The 22,239-nt window shown below is 36.8% G+C and overlaps 2 protein-coding genes across 15 annotated transcripts in view; one reads left to right on the plus strand and one right to left on the minus strand.

Annotated features, from left to right (window-relative positions):
• Window positions 1-10,907, plus strand: part of LOC139113297 (C-type lectin 37Db) — a 140,970-nt gene extending 130,063 nt beyond the window's left edge. For 4 of the 5 annotated variants that reach the window (XM_070674337.1, XM_070674338.1, XM_070674341.1 and 1 more), the window contains 3 exons: window positions 3,329-3,441; window positions 8,700-8,935; window positions 9,301-10,907. In XM_070674337.1, coding sequence (XP_070530438.1) covers window positions 3,329-3,441; window positions 8,700-8,935; window positions 9,301-9,418 — 467 coding nt within the window. In that variant the 3' untranslated portion in view covers window positions 9,419-10,907. The remainder of the gene's footprint in view (window positions 1-3,328; window positions 3,442-8,699; window positions 8,936-9,300) is intronic. The other variant, XM_070674340.1, reaches the window with a different exon arrangement.
• Window positions 10,908-13,786: 2,879 nt separating this feature from the next.
• Nmdar2 (NMDA receptor 2) overlaps window positions 13,787-22,239 on the minus strand; it is a 154,781-nt gene continuing 146,328 nt past the window's right edge. For 8 of the 10 annotated variants that reach the window (XM_070671824.1, XM_070671849.1, XM_070671832.1 and 5 more), the window contains 3 exons: window positions 21,605-21,721; window positions 20,259-20,360; window positions 13,787-19,987 (listed from right to left, as the gene is read on the minus strand). In XM_070671824.1, coding sequence (XP_070527925.1) covers window positions 19,930-19,987; window positions 20,259-20,360; window positions 21,605-21,721 — 277 coding nt within the window. In that variant the 3' untranslated portion in view covers window positions 13,787-19,929. Of the gene's footprint in view, window positions 19,988-20,258; window positions 21,788-22,239 lie in introns of those variants that run through there. The other 2 variants (XM_070671841.1, XM_070671883.1) reach the window with 2 other exon arrangements.

A 22,239-nucleotide genomic window follows, 5' to 3' on the forward strand; every position in this document is an offset into this window, starting at 1 on the left:
TTTACGTGATTTTTCGGGATTGTACGCGTATAAGATCACACTCGTAAAATTCGTCTTTACGATGTCGTTTCTTCTGAACGAGTGCGGACTTCGTTCGTCGATAAAATCCGACATTTTAAGAGTCGAAGGATCATTTACCTCCTTGACTGTAAGTTTTAAATCGCAGTCGGGCGTTACGTTTTCAGCGGACATTAAAAATGATTGATGGATCTGTACGCTATCGAAATGTTGTATCACGCTAATGAGACGTACAAAATCATATATTCATTATTTTTCAATATTATTCTCTAGATATATTATTTGACAAAATACAGGGAGTTGAGCGTGCAAGATAAAAGTAACTTTTATGTAATAATTCATTAACTTATAATTTTAATTTAAAGTTTTAGACAAAATGTTTTTTTTCCCTCACCTGTTTGTAGAACAAGTAAAAGGACACGCTGGACGAATTATCGCAACATATATTAAGTTTCGCAATAACCGCCGGCGAACTTGTAAATTCGAGCAACGGATTTAGCAGAATGTGTGCATTGTAAAACAAACAGTATGTATGAACAGTGTCATCTAACTCCCTCGAATTTTGTCGGGTTTTTTATAGTGCAGGAAAGCGTACATATTTATTACAGCACGATTATGCTTTCTCTCATATTACTAAAAAAAAAAAAATTTCTATATTTATTGTTATAGTGGATTACTCATTGCTGGTTTTTTTTTAATTTAATTATTAGATATTATATTATTAGAGATATTTTATCTCTAAGTAAATTGTTAAAATTTATACGAATTTTATACATTAATCTCAATATAATGCCATATTTTTTTCTACTGAAGATCTTTTAATAATTAAAAAATTATTATACCATGCATAAGTGTTTGTCCCGTAATTAATTCAATAGAATATGTTAAAAACTTTGTAAATACATATAGTATTATCGATATCGGGAAAGTAAAGCTATAATTATGTCGATACTTGAATAATAAAAGTTACGGTGGCTCGAGATCCGTTAATGGCTTTTTTAATGGAAGTAATTTATCTTTTTTCTATTTTGTATTCTTCGTAACGATAAACGATGTTGTGGAACCAAAAAGTAGAACAGGAAGCAAAAGTCGGAGGTGTCTATTAAGAAGTCCGTTGAATATTAACACGACGAAATGTTTTCCGACGCCGCGACGCGGAGATTAACGAGACGATTATTAAAATATGCAGTAAGCCGGCCTAATTAGTCCGCCGATGAAACCGAGAAGTCGTCTACTTCCCTCGCCGTCTTCTCCAGTTTTACAAAAGTCACCAACTTTAACACGATTTCTCTGTATTACCTCGCTCGATTGACTCAATGAATCAAACTTACTCGAACGCTGTTTCGTCACTACTTTTCACAGATTTTCTTTTGACGAAATATTTTACACATCGAGGAATTTGACAGATTTTATGGATCTCTTATCATACAGAAATATAAAACTGTTATTTTTTTTACATCACCCGTCTGTCGATAACACAAACAATAAAAAAAAATACTATATATATATAGCTGTTAATCTATCTTGCCTCGTAACGCAGTGTTAACGTTTCGCAGCTTCGCGTTTTACGCGTTGCGCAACGCGTAAAATGCGAAAGGTAGAATAACAACGAATTTTGTTAACAGCAGGAAGATTAGCGTGACGGTGAAAGAGCGAATGAGGAAAAGTGAGGGCGATGCATTGCGTGCATAAAAGTACGAAAAAACCAGAGCCACTCCCCAAGCTACTTATGCGAAAGTGAGCTTCATTTACCGCGACAATTAATGAACCGACGGACGCGGGCACGCGAGCATGCTCGCATGACGTGTGCGCTATAGCGAGTGAGCTCGGAGAAATTTCGGTGTCGCGTACAGACCAGGCGGAATCGTCTCCGAAATTTTCGGCATCGTAGCTGCGAGAGACGACGCGCAGAGGGATTCGCGGTTTACGCAACTTGCTCGTATAACTGTTCTAACTTAGCCTTACTGCATAGAGCGCGGCAAAGCAAACGGTTCCACGAGGTATCGCGCACATCCTCCGGCGACAAGAGACTTCCGTAATTCTCCCCGCGAGTAAATCGCGATATATCGTTTTCGTATCGCGCATAGCGCCGATGCAGCACAATGAGCTCGTCAACGGCGGCTATTGTTACGAGCATTATTAATCATCCGCGGCGATCGTCGCCGGGTTGCCGTTAAGAAAAATATCCGCCTTGCATTTTACCGCGACCTGCCTTTCGACGATCGAGCTCTGCGAGACAACTTTCGAATGGAGTCCACGCAGCTCGGCTGAGAAGTGACGCGAACTCGGTGAAAGCGACCGCCGTCATATGGGAGACGTGCGGCACCGTATCTTCGTAATCCGCGTTTGTTTGATCAAGGTTACTGGAATGCCTGAAACTTTCTTTACGTAATACCGTGAGCGTGGCATTTTGTTGTACCACATAATTCACTCGGCTGTGAATTTATCGAGGCTTGGATAGCATCTTTCCGCTTTCATTATTATTATTATCTCCGCACGGTTACTCGCGAACACGATGCGTTACAGCTTCAATCAAATTTGATAAAATTTATCTATATTAGTATAGAAAAAAAATAAAAATCAGCGTACGCGTTTTTAATAACGTGCAAAACATTCTTATCAGTTTTAACGATGATGTTTTACGTAAAAGCCATAAAAGAGAAACAAGCGCACAATAACGTGCATAAGTACGTACACACATACACGCTCACGTGCACATACGTGTGTGATCTCTTCCGCGTTGCGTAATTGTAATTGCCGAAGTCCTTCGTCGCAATTGCTGTGTTCTCCTAATATAGTCGGATAGCCGGAGAAACCGATTGCACTACTGATTGAAAAGATACTTACGGAAAAAAGGCATGAAGTTTCACTATGTGCCTTGTTTTCCTTTTGTAAATTAAACTCGAGTTAGATGGACAGAAATTAATTCAGGTTACATTACGGCAAAGAATTTTAGTATCGTTAAAAAAAAAAAAAAAGAAAAAACAAATATTTGTATTATTTCAATAATGTTCAAATATTTAATTCGAACTGTGGACAATATCATATGCGTTATTTGCAAAGCTGCTTTCGCGCTTTTGTGCAATATACTTTAATAGATATATTCGGAATTGAGATAAAAAAATCCGTGGTAAGAACTGTATTTTTTAACGCGCCAGAGTGTGTACTTGCTATGTTGCTAAATAAATAAATTGCGAGGGGAAAAAAAAATACTTGCGGATTTTTCTTTTTTTTTTTTTTCTTTTTGTCGTTACTCGTTTTGCTGAAACCTAACGTATCGATATTAATGGCCTTTCCATTTTCTTTCCAGACGACTGTCCAAACTGCGTGGACGAGCATAGCGGCAGCTTGGCGGCTTCAAGATGGACGATGCCTTTACTGAAGCTGGGCGAGAAGAGATACTACCTGGGGATCTTCTTCAAGGTATCGCTCCTGCCAGTTACGCTGATTTATTTGACCAAGCCGTCGACCCGGACCGGGGTCTTCGGACTTTATCAAATTATTTCCGAGCTCGTAACTTTCCGGCTTTGCTGTCACGGGCGGTTTTACGGTGCATCGAATGCCGGGGACCGGGATGGTAAAGGTCTTTTCGGATAACGGGCGACTCTGTGTTGGTTACAGCAAAGAAATTCGCGTGACGAAAAGAGGAAGATGAAACACGTTGAGGCGGAAACGAAATAGGATATTTGGCGTATAAAGAAAATTCGAAAGAACCTTTAGCGAAAGTGATATCAAGATGCAGAAATATTGAACATAATCAAACCATAATTATCTATAGATATTTTGCTACTTTGCAATATTTAAAAAGTAATTCTTCGCGATGAGTTATCTTTCTATAATACTTCTGACAGTTTGAAGCTTAAAACGTATCTTCTATCTCAGTGTACCGCCAGCTAATCTCATGCGGGTCTTTCGAAAGGGCGATATTTCTGGTTCTGACGTGTGTAAACGCTTGTCCGTCCGTGCGCAAACACAATCGTATCGATTAGAGTCGCCCTTATTACGGCTTCCCGGATAACCTAGGCGCTTTTATTGACTCATGCGCTATTAACACGGGTTTCGTAATTTCATCGTGGCTCTGGTTCTGGCGCACCTCGTGACCTCGTTCGAGGTGTGTAGAAGTGATGTAAAGGCGCTCGTTTTAAGCGGGCTTCTCGCAAAGAAAGAGCGAAGAGGAAGTAAATGGGGGGATCCTTTCCTTCCCTCTTGACCCTTTGCTTTAATCGGATCACGCTGGAGACGCGAGAGAGTCCCTCTTTGTTTCGCAAGCAAATAATGGCCGGCGCCCCATTAATCGAGACCTTGCAAAACAATTTCGCTCCTTACGGGGCAATGACCGACATTTCGACAGAAATTTCGCGGCTGTCTTCTAACGACCGAGGATGTTTGTTTCTCCGCTTGACGGAGGAACTTATTTAAGTTGGAAAAGGAGGAAATTTTCAGAGTGAAAGTCTGGTTTCTGGATTGACTTATTTCCCCCGACTGTTTTAATGAATCCGCCACGTTTGTTTGATTTGCGACAAGATGTACAGTATTATTGTTATTTACCAGCGGAAATCTTCTCGGTGGATATTAAATCTTACATTTAATTGTCGTTTTTATAATGAAACGTGTTAGAAATAAAATATCATCGTGCAATACCCGTTTGTCAATGGAAGAAAATATAGTCGAGAGCATTAGCAGCGAAGGAAATCAGATTTGTTAAAAAGTGATTTAACTTTCTTTTGAAGTATATTAATAACTCTCATTGAATAAACGGGAACATCTAATAAACGTGGAGCTTTCTGCTGTCTCTGCTTCCGATATAATTTGTATAATCATATTACTCGTACAATAGAATAAAATCAGTACTATATTTCACCTTGGCTCTTCTCTCCAAAAGACGCAGATGATCTATTTCTCAATTTATATCTGCTATCAATTTTTTTTTTATTGTCATTTTTTTAACGCTGTAAAACAGTATTTTGGACCGCGGAAGCCGATAGCTCTTGCCGTTGATCGTCACGTACGATTGCTGTTTCGTTTAGGGAACATAGACCGAGCTTAAGCGAAGCCATCGTGCACGAGTAACGACGGGTTCGTGCCCGACGTTTCGCGGCGCGTTACTGCGAGATTCGAGCGAAAAGGGAATGCGCGCCGGTAATGCAACACCATCGTGCCGGGGCCGCTACGGTGCAATCGTGAGGCGGGCGTTCTATTTATTGCGCTTTATTTGCATTCCCGGCGGGTTACACTCGATTTTTCGCGTCCTTCGCGTTCCTCCTTGCTTCGGCCCCGCCGTGTGCACGCCAAGCGGCGGGGGATCCCGTTGAAAGAGCCGACGAGAAAAGAGCGGCGGCGAAATTCGGTATATCGTTGACATTGACGGAACGAGAGACAATATTTGCCGTGCTCTTGAATAAATTCTTTCCGAACGGCTAAATGCACGAGTGAAAGACGTATAGCATATTATACGGTATATGTACACGACGCACAGAGATTGTAACGACAAACAGTGATAATAAAGTGGACCACTGGCAACGAAAATTGTAGCGTATAATAATATAAAATTAAATATAAATACTTAAATGATCTGTGAAACGTGAATATAGTTAATAAAATGTTTACGGGACTCTATCTTGAAGACGAGTATAACCTTCTCGGGCGAAAGTAATTTTCATACATTTAAAATTTTTTAATTATTATTTAAAAGTTAATTAAAAGTTTGATTAATGTGCACACGTATATTAATTCTAAGTTTCGTTCCCGTTACGTTATTACGGAGATCAGTTTGCAGTTAAGACAAATAATTTACATAAACATTAGCTACCAACAGTGTTAATTGCCAGCGATGTTAATTCAGGCAAACTTTAATTAGCATAGCGTTTAAGGTCCAAAAAGATTTATTAAGTTTCACCGGAACCCAGCAAAATATGCAAAACTCTCATTAAATTGAGATAAACACTTTTCTTAAACAGTCGGAGTATGTATAAAAAAAAAGATAACGTTTTGTGCGATAATGTAATAAACTTTGGTTTTTTTTTTTTTTAATACACTAGAAGAAACCATGTGCTCGCTACGCAAACGCTATTTTTTAAAAGACCCCAATTACAAACTACGAAAAAAAAATTATGCAACTTACCAATCTGCATGAGCTTCAGCGGAATTGTAGAGTTCTGCCGGTGACTGTAACATAAAATAAAATATATTAATGTAGACATGTTAGTATTAAAATTAATGTAAAGATAAAAAAATTAATATTTACCTATAAGTTGCTCCGCCGATGCATGATGCCCTTCCCGGGCCTGCTCCTCCTCTCAGATGGGACGTGTCGAGTCATCCTTCCGCGCACAAGTCACTCGCGAACACCCCGACCGTGATTTTACAATCGCGAAAATTATATTGATCACTTTCGCGCGTTCCTGTCCGTCACTCGCGTTTAAAATAAAGCCAAAAAACTACGCCCGAATACTTAGCGGAACTCCCGGAACGACCGACGAACCGGCTGCGGTTCGTATAATTCTTAATATCGGCGGTGATGACACTTTCGTTGACGACGGCGGATGCAGCTGCGTCAATCTATAACAAAAAAAATATATAATTTAATTGTAGTGATGCTACAAGTATTTAGTCTTTAAAAAAGAATGCACGCGCTTCTAAACGGTATATTAAATTAATAATTAAAAATAAAATTTTTCTTATCTCTGGGGTTGCTCCGTTGATGCACGATACCTTTTCGAGGCCTCCTCCTCCTCTCAGATCATCGGACCTCCCGTCAGAGTTAATCAGCTTCTTCTCAAATCGTTTGAACCTCGTCCTCGGACTGGTTACCTGCAAGCAAGCCCGGATAATTAATTAAAACTGCGCGAGTCTACACAACACGCATAAGAATATTACTTACTTTATGAAAGGAGACGTAATCACACGAGCTCTTCTCACACGGAGAATGGAGAGGAGAAGATACTTTTCGTATCGCGAGGTTTTCGTTGTACGTAATACGTAAAAGAGTATCACTTCCGATACGAACGAACACACGTGGCTGCTGTGTAGAGCGTGGTGAGTACGTGTGCTTCGCGCGATCGCTGAAGAAGGACAAAGCGATTAATTAAATATTAAAATTAAATCGAACCTTAAAATCGCCGACTTGACAGCTGACGTTGACTCTCGCTTGGCGTGAAGCAAGCGGTAACAATTAACAATTAATTTACGCGTTACACCAATTTTTTAAGATAGGATACTATAAATAATTGCGAAATATTGAACAAAAAATCTAGCGATAATGATAAAAGATATTTCTGCACGTCACACCTGACAAGTTTAAATTGGCCGGGATAATACTTCTATTACGAGAGTATGTCCGATATAATACGGCGATAACTTGCCGAATTATACAAGGTATACCGAAAGTTACGTAATATATGTATACTTCGTAGAAGTGTAGTGTAGTTGCTGCATACGTGTAACGGCTGCATTGTCATTTTCACGGAATTCCAAGCGGATAATCTAGTCTCTTAGTAAACGCGTATGCATTCTAATTACGTCGATAAGAAACTTAGAAGTTCGCGAACTTAGCGGGACGCATAAATGGTCCTCCGCTGCAGCCTGAGTTTTTGAAATTAACCACTGGCGCAAAGAAGAACGCGTTACCTTTACTGCAAGCATTGCGTTATCAAGAATGTCATAAATAAATACTCAAACTGCACGTTTGCGACTCGCAAACGATCGAGGTCCAACTTTGCACTTAAACGATGGCCTCGCCGTGGTTAAGCGCAAATACGATGAAACGTTGCAAGAAAAGCTCGTAACAATCGTAAAGAACCTGCCGATGAGGTCAACGACGCTCGCACTTTTGCATCGCGGTCGTAAAAATCACGTAACGCAGTGCAAATGACCGTAATCACCCACACGGATGCAAGCAAACGCGTCGTAATATTGAAATACAAATTCGCGGTGCTGTACATTCGTTGAGTTCTCTTCAAGCATATAAAATATCGGTACACGGATTCTTAATAAAAAAAATATCTGATACAAACGACGTGCACGGGTATAAAATTAACTAAATTAACAATATTTCAGCCGCTTTTTGCGGGATAACTACAGATCGTATTATTGGCGCGTTAATTAATAGGTTTTATTAACGACGGTGCCAATAATATTCTAAATTAAGTTCTTGAATATAATCTGCCGAAATCGATACCAAAATGGTGATTATGTAACTTTGGTGTGAATATTAATGTGCCCCCCACAATCTGCGCGCTGTTAATTATTAATACCAACCAATCTGCTATAATCAACGGTCGCGAGTATACTGTATGCGAATATTAAGGACAGCTTATCGGTGCCGTTATTTGATTACACATAATTTACTAACAGTTCAACCGTTTTACTTCGGTATAATTAATTGTCGTTTTGACAAAACCTTTCATCGCTAGTTTGCAATAATTCAGTGCACTGTTACCGAATAGAATTATACAAGCGACTTGCTAATCATCTGTATTACATTGAAGATTTAGTTTTAAACATTTAACGTTGATCGATTATTTAACTGATTGAAATGTAACAAATTATTATAATAGAATATTGAGTTTAAGCAAGTTTTTATTTTTGCGTATTTTATGCTGAACCTTCGGCACGACTAATGGCGTATTGTCGAAAAAGAAAGTATCTGAGTAAAATATTACCTACCTTTATTTGCTTATCAGGCAAACTGGTACAGAGCCTCGCAGTACTGCCGTTATCACGGGATGCATCTAGCGAGCATAGCCTCGCAAGAGGAGAATGATAGACTTGAGAAGCATATCAAGGACTTCGGTCTCGGTCACGAACATTTTTGGACTTCTGGCACCGATCAAGCCGAAGAGGGGACCTTCTTCTGGATGGCTAACGGCAGGCCGATCACGTTCGAGAATTGGAACGTCGGCGAACCAAATAATTTCCGGTAAATCTGCTACGCGTTTCCTAAACAATTTACATTCTTTCTGACATCGATTGCGTAAATTCCATCTACTTCTACCATCGCGATACGAACGGTCATAAAACGATCGTCGACGTATTAGAATTAATTTCCGGTGAAAGTCATCGATTTTATTCTTATGAACTTTTTTGATAAGGTTTCTTCGAATTTAGCAAAGGAGGAAATTCTATTTAAACAATTTAATCTTTTATGCGATGATATAATTATAATAAGTTATTATGCGAAATCTTTATATTATATACGAAAGTTTTATTAAATATATTTTTATACTAGTCTACATTTAACTAAAATAATGTAAATTTTATTCAACATCTTTATTTTTATTCCAGATATGAAAACGGTGAGGAAGAGCATTGCCTGGAGCTTTGGAACAGGGACGGCAAAGGACTCAAATGGAACGACAGTCCCTGCAGTTTCGAGACTTTCTTCGTCTGTGAAGTGCAGTGATCAATTTACGAGAAAAGCCGGAGGGTAAGACTTAAAACGTCTGGGAATATTTGTGCGCAAATCACCGGTTTTGCGGTGTGTCCTCAAGGGGTGATCTCTGAGGAAACTGTGTGTGACGTTCTCATCGGCTGTTCTATTCGTTTCAGTGGACCCAGTACGGTAGAAAGATTTGACATGACATGTGCGCTCAAACTGAAAACGATGCACGATTAGCCGGCCGCTATCGCCGTCACGTTTCGCACGTCTTGAATTCACGCGTGTGTGTGCAAAATGACACGTAGTTTCAGTCAGTTCTTTTCGTAAAAGAATCGCCGGGCGAGAAACTAAGCGCCGAGTAAAATCGCGGTGTCGAATAAAAAACGATTCGTTTGTTCTTTGTGCAGAAATAGCTCCAGGCAAAATGCTCGACATTACAACGTATTTAGGTTCTTATATATTTAAAAAATCTTTGTTTGAAATTTACATTAGATAATTAACACTCGAGTGATTAAAAAAAAAAAAAAAAAAAAAAAAGAAAGAAAACGCAAGCTCTAAAATTTTTTTATGTGTTTAGAATCTTTTTTAAAATTTAGATTTAGCTCTGTTTATTCGGACACTTACAAATAACTGTAAAAATTTACAATTCGACGCAAAATTAATTAAATAATAGTTTTACTGTAACTTTGTTATTTTTATTATAAAAGCTTTATATAAAAAAAAAATTATGAAGTGCGTGACGACTCCATATCTTGATTAAAAAAAAATTTAATAAAATATAGATTAATATACATATAAAAATTTTGCAATTACAAGCACTTGTAATTATTAAAGTAGATTAGTCAATATACAAATAATTTTAATATTCAGTATCTATTCTTCCAGGTATATCTCTATTGTTAAATCAAATCAAATTATTTACCGATTAAAGGAACGATTGAATTAATTTGTCTTATACAAGTAATTGAATCGAATAATCTTCATCCGACATTAACTAATTTTTACAAGCGTATGCTAAACCCCGCTCTACTTTAGTTCTTTATATCTTAACACATTATGCCAACACTGTACGTAACATACATGTATATACATACGTAAACTGTATATATTTACATCGCACATTAGATAATGACTCACTGCAAGTAACATTGCTAGTAGTACGAATAAAACCAAAAGACTCTTTCGTGATGCTGTAACGATCGGTATATTAACGCGGCGCATGTGAAATTTTAATTTTACTTTTACGATCGAAGACAAACTAACATGCGTGGGTAAATGACGTATGGCTCGCTCAACGTCGTAACGGTTACGATCTGCTTTAATTAGGTCAGAGTGTAAATGAGCATCGTGATAGATCTCGTTTGGATAATAGTTAGCCTTTATGGCAAATAAAACGAAGGTATATTGTTACATTCTACGTATTCTATGTATTCGCCGTTAAAAATTAAACACTGAATGGCGTTGTACATGGCATTATTTAGCGCTAAATAATAAAATCAAAATTATTCTTTGATGTATACTTTTTTTTTATTGCCCGATATCTTTCACTATCGATGTTACTGCGTGTAATTTTTTTTTTTTTGAGAAATAAATTTTTACGATTATTCGATTATTGATTGAACACGAATTTTCTAACGACGACGATTCTGGAAGCTCGAAAATGACGATTGATCTGTTTTTCAGCAATCAATCCCGGGGATTTTTCGGTGCGAAAAACCTCGAGCAGTATAAAAGAGTTTAAGAAGAGTTGATGGTACAAGACAGGGCATTGAAGGCACTTTCTCGCCACCGGCGTCATCCTTGATTAACAGAGGAAAGCTCGAGCTGCTTATTACTCGATGGTAATCGAAATGATAAAACAGCAACACCCTGGCTTGTACCACCAACTGACTCTTTCTAAACTTTTAATACTTCTCGAGCGTTTTCCGAGTCTTCACGCCGAAAAACCCCGGGATTTATCATTTTGTTTACTTCGAATTTCTCGATTCCTATATGTATAAATGCACGATTAAATTATCCTTTTTGTTTTATTGTAAATAAAGATTAAATATTTTTTATTAGATTGTTAATGTATTTATTATTTATAAATTATGAATTATTATTTCCTGCTTCCATTTTATCTGAATTATTTTTTAAAATTATTATTTAAAACTGATATTTGAATCTTCTTGCGAAAGTTTGAAAGGAACTACGTCCGACTTTTATATAATATTTCAGCACCTCTCGTTTCTTAAAATTAAATTAAATTAAATATACATTTAGACATTAAATATATTTATTTTTTTTTAATTATTACCTCGCGATACCAAGAGAGCCAAATAAGAGAACACGCGATTAGTTAAGAACTAAGCTATAAAAATCAACTTTCCTTGGTGCTGGTATTTCTCGATTATTTTATTTTGACAGTGAAAGAATGTTTGGCGAAATTACTCTCTTATTAAAAAGTACATTAACAATTAAATAAATAATATTAGATAATCAATTACAATTAAATAAAAATGATAATTTAATCATACGCTCATATAAGTGGCTGAGAAGTTTAAAGTAAACAAAATGATAAATCCGTCAACCCCAGGATTTCTTGACGCCGAGTCTCCAAAAATGCTTAAGAAGTATGAATAGATTAGAAAGATTAAGTTGGTGGCACGTGTCGGAGCACGTGGCGCGTTCCCACCAATTTCATGGCAACCATTACAAAAGGGGCGCGGCCGCGAAATTTGCGGGAATGCGCTCTGACACGTGGCATCAACTTACCCTTTCTAAGCTCAAGTTCCTGATACCTTTAAGGCGTTTTCGGAGACTTGACTCCGCGAAACTTCCGGTATTAACAAATTTATCATTTTATTCATTTTTAATTCCTCAACCACATATGTGGGCACATGATTATTTGTTTAATATTTTATTGCCGAAAATTAATTAATTGTAATTAATTGTAAAATGTTTTTTTTTTTAAGAAAGAAACGACTAAGATTTTAAATATAATAAAAATATTAAAAATAATATATTTTTAGAAGAAGAAGAGTTGAAATTCTTTTAATGGAAATTATAGAGTCGTGTTTCATCGCCATATAATTTTTTCCGGTTGGCATAAATCGCATTTCCGACAAAGTTCCATTACTATTTGGACATTTTATTCTCCTGCCTGGATTGACAGAACCAATTAATCGTTTTGTCGATTTTTCGCTATTTCTGTGTTACAGCAGTATCCTGGAGAGAAAGAAAATGATGAGAAGAAAAGAAAAATATTACATAGCGTTATCGTTCACGCATTGGTGGATAAACATTTTTAGCATTTTAATAGTTTTCTTTGCATTCGCCAGGTAAATCGTCCCCTTGCCGACCCTTGTACGACTGTTTAACGTAGACATGTATACGACAGAGCGGACAAAAAGGAACGAAGAATGCTTTTAGGTATGCATTTAGATTCGTTTTATTTGCATCGCTGGTCCGTCCACTATAACGAGCGATTTATGCCGCGGCACTTTATTTAGGCGACGATAAATGTAGATTTGCCGGCAAAGCAACGGGGTTCCATGGAGGGCTATAAACCGTGTGCAACAACGTACATTCGGTGCAAGAGCGGGTTCGTTCTCTTTCTTTATGACGCGGATCTGTTGTAATGCGATACGCGTGAAATTTTTTAACACGTGGACCGCTGTACCCGCGTGTTCAGGATTTCAGATATTTATCGGGTGACCGTTGCGCGATCTTCAATTTCACTTTCACGATTGCGAAAAACGCTCTGGCGATTGGGAAAACAATGTGTGCTAATGTTATTTCCAGATCTGATGTAAATTATAGTGCAGTTTAAATTTATGCGATTTAAATTTCCGATTCTGGCATTTTATGTTTCCGAATTCGCAGTTTATGCAAATTGCAGCTATTAAGAAAGCAAATATCTACATCGTTGGATGATCTAAAATGTTTTATACTATTGCCCTTTTCTTTAATTTACTTTGATGTATAATATTATTTTTTTTATAGCGTCGTCGCAGCTGCATAATCCGCTGCTGCGAATCGATCAGTGAATCACATTGCTTTACCGTCTATAGTTTAAATAAAAATGTATTATCAGCAATTGTTACACGCAAAATATTAATTAAATCAACAAACGCTAACTTTTATTGTATATTTTTCCCTTTAGCGACGCCTGATAAGTTGAAAGTAAAGCACACCTATATTTTTTACAATCGATAACAGTTTGAAAGCACCATGAGACGACGCACAAGAGACGAGGCAAAAGTAAGTATAGAACATTTATAAATTAATGTACAAACGTAACGTGTAATCAAACTGTCACAAGTGAATATTGAACAGCACTACACTATATAAAACGAATAAGAAACTGAAAGAGAATGGCAATGTCTCATGAAGCACAAGTAACCATTAATATACAAAACAACAATGTTTTATTGGAAACAACATACAATCACGTACCACGTATGTTCTTTATAAGCCCTTTCTAATATTCGCGCGTTCCGCCAAGACGTTGCAACGTTACAAATACAATCGTTCAAAGTTCGCGGAGCAAACCCCGATTACGTTCTGCTCGAGTCTTTCATCCCTCGTCCATTCTCACCGCGGAACTCACGAATGTCCGCCGTTCCATACGGACAGGAGTTTCACTTCACGATGCGTCGTGTAGGTCCTTTTTTTTTTTCTTTAGCTCTCTCTTGGGTTCGAAACACGAGTACAATATTCTGAACCTCAAGAGAGATAGACGGAAGTAGAGTCGGGAACAAAGGGAGCAAGGACCACTTTATTATTGCCGCAAGAGTCCTGATCGCGAGGTTTTATTTTCAAGCCGCGCTTGCTATAAAGGGCTTCGCCTAAAGGGCTAATCCTAAAGGATTTCGGTTTGCTAATCCTAGCCCTCGACGACGAAGACGGGGAAGCGAGGACGAAAAGGATTCGTCGAGCGGAGGAGGTTTTTCATGTACATTTTCATGTACAAGTACACCGACCGAGTACAACATACTACACATATGTTCATATACCTTTTCGTATGCACATACTCATATGAAACCTCTAATTGTGATGTCACAGCAATCTTTTTAGTTGGCACAAAACAGCGCGACCCTTCACGCTCGGGTGTGACGCCTTTGGTGATTTCATATCTAATCTAGAGTTAGAATTCTTTTTTTTTTTATATATTTTTTTTTTTTTTACGATAATGTGCTCTTTGAAATCGTAGCCGTAACTATTTCGATGCCAACAATCGAACATTACATCGCGATATAAACAAGTGAGTTGTTCGTTGATTCGCGCGAGTACTTATCAAAATTAATATATAATTAAAAATTTTATTAATTCCTTTTTTAATTTAATTTTTACAAGAATATAATAGAAATTAATATCAAGAAAATTTTTGACCGGGAGACAACAAAATTAATTACGTTTTGAAAAATATATGTATATTTTAATCGTATAACTTTATTACCTTTAAAATAAGTAGAGCAATTTTTGGACCATAAATTTTTAGAAAGTGGCGTTTTTTTATTCGTTGTATCGATCCTCGCGCAATACAACGTAAATTATAATTTTTCACAAAAGAAAAAAATATATATAAAAAAGTAACGTTAATACTTTTTCTTACACAGGTTCTTTCTTGTAATATTTACACTTTATAAGATTTTTATAATATTAATATTGTAAAATTTTTATTAACAAATTAACTAGAATAATTATATGATTTTACTTTATCGTCTATTAATTTTTAGACTTGTAAATCTTTAATTTGAACATAAAACTGTTCGCTACACGGTTTTAATAATATAAAATAATGGTTCTGTTCAAACAATTTATCTGGATAGTTTGTAATCGAAAAAGTTTCGGCTAGCAATAAAAAGTTTGAAAGGCGAGGGATTTGAGTTTGACGAAGATCATGAAAAAAAATATTAAAAAAATAAAAAAATAAAAAATCGTTATCTACTCTTAGTTCAAAAAAATTCAGTATACATCTAATAGTATGAGAAATTCGCAGCGAACTACCATAATGGAAATTATTAAGGCCGCTATTTCGTGTGTGCGCACAATGATTTCTTTTCGGGGTTTTGCAACCATTCTGATTGACGAATCGTTGTGACAGATTTCATATTACAAGCAATATCTTTATCCCTACAATGTAATTAAATTATGTATTTATTTAAATTATATGTATTAATAAAAGAAAAGATTAAATTCTTTGCGAGCTTTAATTTTAAGAATTGAAAGAAGAAGAACGCCAAATATCGCCAAAGAAACTTTTATGGATTAAAAATTTTATGCAACGTATCGTTTAAATTCGCGTCGATAGTAATAGCAATGACGCTAGAGAATATTTTTAAAATTATTAAACTGATTACGCAGTTTACAAGTAATGGCAAACTTTAAATTAAAAAAAAATTAAACTTTACGTTTAAAGTACTTGATACATTAAATAATTTTGCAATCTCTACCTACGCTTCAGCACAAAATTATTTCCGCACAGTCAACCTGATTTTAATTTATGGCACTCTCTTTATATTTCTTTTATTCGCGTGAAATTGCATCTCGCGGGAAGTGAACTTTTATGCCAAAGATGCTATTTCGCTACCTTTAATTTCATTTATAAAATCTACAAGATGGCTATAAAGAAAACGTCTAATAAATGCAAATTGATTAATCCTGTAGTCGAGTTCAATTTCTTTCGCAATTCGTACGCTGTATCGCTGTGTTATCTCGCCGTATGTAAAAACCAGCTCAAATTTAGGCAGTGTCTGGAGAATGTCGCTCCCACGATCAGTAATAGTGACTGCTTTAACATCACGTTCGATATAAAGGCCCGCGGGCGTATATACATATATGTATATATATTCACATATAAAATTAATTAAACCGCATCGCCCGCAGCGTTTATAATTTCAATAAGCGCTCAAGTTAATCGCGTTCTGAGCGATATTGAAGGAAGCGGGGGAGAAACGTGTGTCACAACTCCTCCGCGGGATTAATTTTCGCGCGCACATCGATTCCCACATGTTCCATTAGCGTTCAGTAATGATTAGTCGACAAATCAAATCGTATAATTATCTCGTCCTATTAATCTTATTAGCTAATTAAGTTAATCGATCGCTAATCGTCGCGCCGACGCAAATAATCGTGCCCGCGTGACACCGCACGGTAATCCCCTCGATCAAGAGGACTATTGTCGACGTAAAATATACTGAGAAGTTTTGGTTTAAAAAAATTTTTTTTTCTTCTCCGCAACATTGCGAACAAGTTCGCAAGTTCGAGCGATACCGCGTTAGATCGCGAGTGCGCACACCGTCGTACAGGAAATGACCGAGATGTAAGGGGGGCACTTTGCATTTGTGAAAAACGGTCGCTCGAGTGGATTAACATAATTACGAGGTGCAAGCTCACGAATGCATACGCATGCGGCAGGGGAGGGATTTATAACAGTTGAGACGTAAAGCGTAGAGAAATTGCACGTGTGGAAGGTGTCCCTCCTTTGCCTGAACGAATCGTGTTATAAATGCACTCCGAAATTAACAAGGCTCGATTATTCTCGGTATTAAACCTTACACTACACTTACAATCAGACCTTAAAAGGATCAGATCCATTCCACACGTTCACACGCGAAGTTTTCAGTAGTAGGAATAAGACTCGCGCGCGAAAAAACGATTTCTCGTACGTGAAGAGCTTAACTTTAAAAGTTTAATTAGAATCGTGGCATACGTAATAATCTGGAGCTGGCGGTATTGGCATCAATCGAATATTTTTGTTTATAATTCTCATTAAATATTCGCAAGTATTCTACACAGTGTTTCCAAGCTTCACCTGTCTCGCATATAAATTCCTTTAGGCATTTAACGAAGTGCTTGCGTTATTACAAAATACAAAAAAGAAATTTATATAGACTGAACTTATGCACGAATAAAATAATGTAACTGAACTCAAACGATTCTGCCGGCTCCATTATTATTATGGCGTTATTCAAATACACCATGCCAATATTCTTTGAGGATAATTATCTCACATTTGACTTAACAACGTAACATTTCTCTTTATCTTTAACAACAACAGTAACAACATGGTTTTCTTCTGACAGTAATGTATTTCTTAAAATACTCCGCAGACGACAAAGACTGGCGTCCGAGCTCATCTGCGCACGCACATTGCACATTAATTAGTACGAATAGTTAATGATTTTATGGATGGGATTAAGCGGAATTAATTGCGAGCATATCTCGTATTCCTACGAAGTATGCTCTGATTTTTATTTCATTCCGCGTATAACTTAACGTGCATTGCAGGTTCGGAAAGCATAGCGTCCTAAAACCCACCGAAAGTGAATTACAAACTTAATAATATATTTATTTACTATTAAATTTTATTATAAAAAAATATATTTAGATTTATAATTAATATAAATTAAATGTGCATTTCTAAAGTTTATTATAATGTATGAAATTTCTTGTTGCAAAGAACGTATTTTTGTATAAAAACTTTATATTAGATAACACTCTCGCAGTAATAGCACTTAATGCGCTTATGTATTTACGTGAAAAATTTATTTTATGTTTTAGTTTGTGAAAACTAGAAACATTGTTTATAGTTTGCAATGCACGTTAAAGCTTCATACGAATTGATGCAGTTATATACAGCGACATAAGTCTTAAAATTTTTATCTTAATTCTCGAATCCGATACGCACGTGAAACTCGAATTCGGTCAATGGGTTTTGTCGACTGTTTCGAGTAATCAGTTATTGCGGATTGTCAGGAACATTGTGTCTTTGCAACGATGTTCTATTTTTCTTCGAGAATTAACGTATGTAGTCTACAAAAATCTATAAAATTTACATTAGTTTTGCAAAATATCTAAGAAACACGTAATGAATTGTTATATGTAGAGTAAGTGGTTTTCTAAATACATATTCAACATAAATCACAATTTTAGGTATCGGGAATTTTATTTCTGAATCGTATTGTTTCTTTTTTATTGATTATATTTAATCACTTGATATTTTTCTAAAAATGTATCCCGACACTCCGCGATACGCGCAAATTATAGTTCGATTTTTATCTCATATTTATTTGTATATGTTAGTTCTTCTTTTTGAGCATATTACGGTCTTGAAGTAGATTCTTTTTTTTTTAGAATATTTCATTGTTGTGTATGTGACCATATTAAATATATATATATATATATGTTATATTATATTTTTTTTATAGTTATACGGACTTATTAACACTAATTTATTCGACATACAGGCTTAGATATCATATAAGTATTTCGTATGGTACACATTTCCCATTAAGATATCGGTTAGATTTTTCAATTTTCGGATCTTTTCGTACCATTTTCATCGACGTATTATCATATGACATTTAATGAAAACTGACATGAGCTCGTACAAAGTTTGAATGTTCTTCTTTTATATAATTTAGGAATTTTATCGCTATCTATTACGTTGTTGATGCCTGAATAAGTGTTTTTTCGTTTCGTAGCCTTGGTTCCAGCTGTCGATAGAAATTGAAATTTTTTCCAATTGTCTTTCTTGCACTTTTTAAAAAAATGCAAATTAAAATATTAATTATTTTAAGATACATAGTTATATATATAAATATATAAAGTATTGAGAAGTATATCGAAGAGAAATGCAACATTAATAAATGATTTAGAAAAATACATCGTAAGCAATGTAACGTTTTAATTACTTTTGTTTTGCAAAAAATTAAAAAATGTCTATGTAGAAATTTTTACTATTAATTAATATGTAATTTTTAAAACATAGTACTTAATAAAAAAATATATTTAACGGAAATTAATTACTTCGGCGAGAAAAATTTTTAATAAATTAATAGTTTTACTTTGTTATCGTATTTAAATTAATCAATTATATTTTAAAACACCTAATAGATTATCTAATGCATTTCAAGTCGTGTCCAAACAATTTTAGGCACAGGTTTATAATTTTGAAACGAATTTTTATACGGTTCCGCACAGCTATGTGAGCGTGAAGCAGTTGATTTCGATGACATAACTTGTCGATCGTGTTGGTAAAAATAAATGTCCCCCGCAGATCGAAAGCCGAGTGTATATCACGAAGATTCAATAACTCTGAAACATTTTTTTTTTTTTTCGTAACGATCACTATTGTTGTGTAAATGCAAGTGCATTCTTGCCGATATTTCAAAAGATACAAAAACTGCATCTCTTAGGCGTGTAACGCGAGTGTCGACAACAAATGCACTTTCTCGGGTCACAAAATATCCTGTGGTGTCTTCTTGGTCACAAGTTGATTCTCGATCATTAGGCACTGACGACGTTTCTCCTCTCGTTGTTTCACCGCGCGCGCGACGACAGTTTCCGAGGATCGATATCAGCGGATCAGCGTCTTCGTCTGAACGAAAGGTTGATGTGGGGTGGAGCTCGTTGTTCGAGGCAGGAGCAACATAACACGATTCGTTTTCTTAAATCGCGTCATTTCTTGAGTTTGCGTGGGCTTCTTAGTCTGCCCCGTGCGCTTCCAACATAGAGCGATTGGGCGACCGAAGCCGACCTTCTCACGATCACAGAACTGTCTCCATTTCGGCGATCTCCGTCCTGGTAGCGTCGTCATCCGGAATCCTGTGACAAGCCATTTATTTTTACATAATCTGAGACATCTCCGTTTAAAATTTGATCGACTTTATGTCACTTACAAATAACTTACGTCATTTATCTAGAAATTTCATTAATAAGTTATACATTTTTAATACACGTTGGTGAATTTTTAATATTATTAAAAGAAAACTTTTAAAATGTTATTTTGGAGAACTATTTAGAATAAATTTTGATAACGCGACACTTCGACCACCGGTCTTTTCCGACTTAATATCGCACAATTCCGCGTTCTTACCTGTAGATCTCTGTAGGCAAGAACGTCTCGGCGTATTCTGTGCTGACCACATGGTTTCTACTCATATCCCTCGGACGAGCAACCTCGACGGCATCGATGTACCTGAATATAAACGAGCAAAGATTATGTTATCGCCGTCGTAACACCACGGAAGTTGCCTCCTACACGTTATAAAGTAAACTTTATCATGCTCTCCTCGCCTTCCACGTCTTCGCCTCCCTCCCTGGGTCGGTCGCGGGATTTTCTCAATATTCCCACACCCCGAATTAATTTTCTCGCCGCGCCGTTGTCACACCGTCGTCGTCGGACATTATAGGTAATTAATCGATTAACCGCCACAAACCACCACGGGTAATTACCTATAATGTACACACTGTCGGCACCCGACACGCCTAAGTTATTTAGCTAGTTTCCTCCTGGAACTTTCCATGCCATGCTCTCGAGCACATTAAAATCAAATTAAAAAAAAAAAAAATAATAAAAATATACAACAAGTTCGTGATGGTAAGAACAATACTAAAGGTGTATGAGCGAAAGATACTCGATGCGTAAATTATGCAGATGATCTACTAGTCTACAGAGAAGCGAACAGCAACTACGCCTAAATCTCTACGGTCCCCGGGTTAAATTTCTACCCGTTGGTCTCTCTAATCGAGGCGCCCCGCCGTCGTCGATCCGCGTGACGCTCGGCGTCTCTTTGTCTCTTCTTTCGCTGCACATTGTCATTTCTTCATTACGGTAAAAGTGAAGTTAAGGGGAACGGATGTCGCGCGAGTTTGCGAAACAACAGAGCCTCTCGCGGGATCGCGCGAGTTGTGGCAAAAATTTTAGTCGATTGGTAGAACGATCTTTTGCTACACCATGTGAGACCGATTGCAATGACGTAGGAACATCAGCTAGATGCAATGTGTGGAGGTGCCATTGTGTCGTAGGATCGGGGGTTTGTAACTGTGTAACAGAAATTTCAATAGCTTAAAGCTCGGAAAAAAAGGGTTCTGCGCGTTAAGGACTTGCCGCAGCCCTCCAACAATTCATTAACGTCACGGTTACGCGCGCGCGCTTTGCTGAATAGTGTTCGATCAATTTTAAAAAGGGTGGAGCACTGAAATGTAATTTCGTATGATCGTGTTAAATGTTAGTGTGATGTTACTTGTGACGCGAAAACTGATGGAACTTTATTTTTATTTTATTTTATCTTTTTTTCTTCGAGTTATTGCGACAAATCAGATTATTGCGCACCATAGCGAACCTAATTGAAGTTTAAACGGGAAGGTATTCAACGAGGTGTGGGTAAGTTCCTGCGTCACTGAACGTTCTTACGTGTAGTTTGGCATTAGCGGACTTACGAATCGAAGTATGGCGGTAGCGGATGCGGAGCTTCCACCGCCAACGGCTCCGGTGGTGTACGGCGGTCCGAACTTTGTAAGCACCCTTGCCACCAGCCGAGACTTCCGGATTTCCTCCTTTAAAAAAGCCGACGTGGATATGTGCCAGGCTTCCTTCTCACGTTGTCGAACCACCAATTATCGCTTAACATGACCCAAATAAACAATTTCCCGCTCACACGAAACGACACCCCCGGGATACCCCACGTAACGTTCTCCACTCTCGTGAAGAAATTTTTTTTTTTCTTTCCTTCCTTTTATTCTCAAAAATGACGGTGAATTCGCTTCTCACGAAATAAGACAAAACAGGTTTTCCGATTATCTACGCAGTGAGCATATAATACCGCAAACGGATGTACAAGAAGAAATCAAATGCGTGTGCTAATAATCGATAGAATATTACTGTACGTATGTAAGCATAAATATTGTATACAATAAATATATATTACCGAAAGTAGAAAGAAAATAGATAGAAGTGACAAAGCGAGCGTTTTCAATAGAAAATCTCTAAAAGACTTTTTTATTTTATATATTTTTTTTCCATAAAAACTGCAAATGCATTTATTTATTTATTTTTATTGGAAGAAATATATTAA

The sequence above is a fragment of the Cardiocondyla obscurior genome, linkage group LG02 (genome assembly GCF_019399895.1).
Source record: "Cardiocondyla obscurior isolate alpha-2009 linkage group LG02, Cobs3.1, whole genome shotgun sequence".
In the NCBI taxonomy this organism is placed as follows: domain Eukaryota; kingdom Metazoa; phylum Arthropoda; class Insecta; order Hymenoptera; family Formicidae; genus Cardiocondyla; species Cardiocondyla obscurior.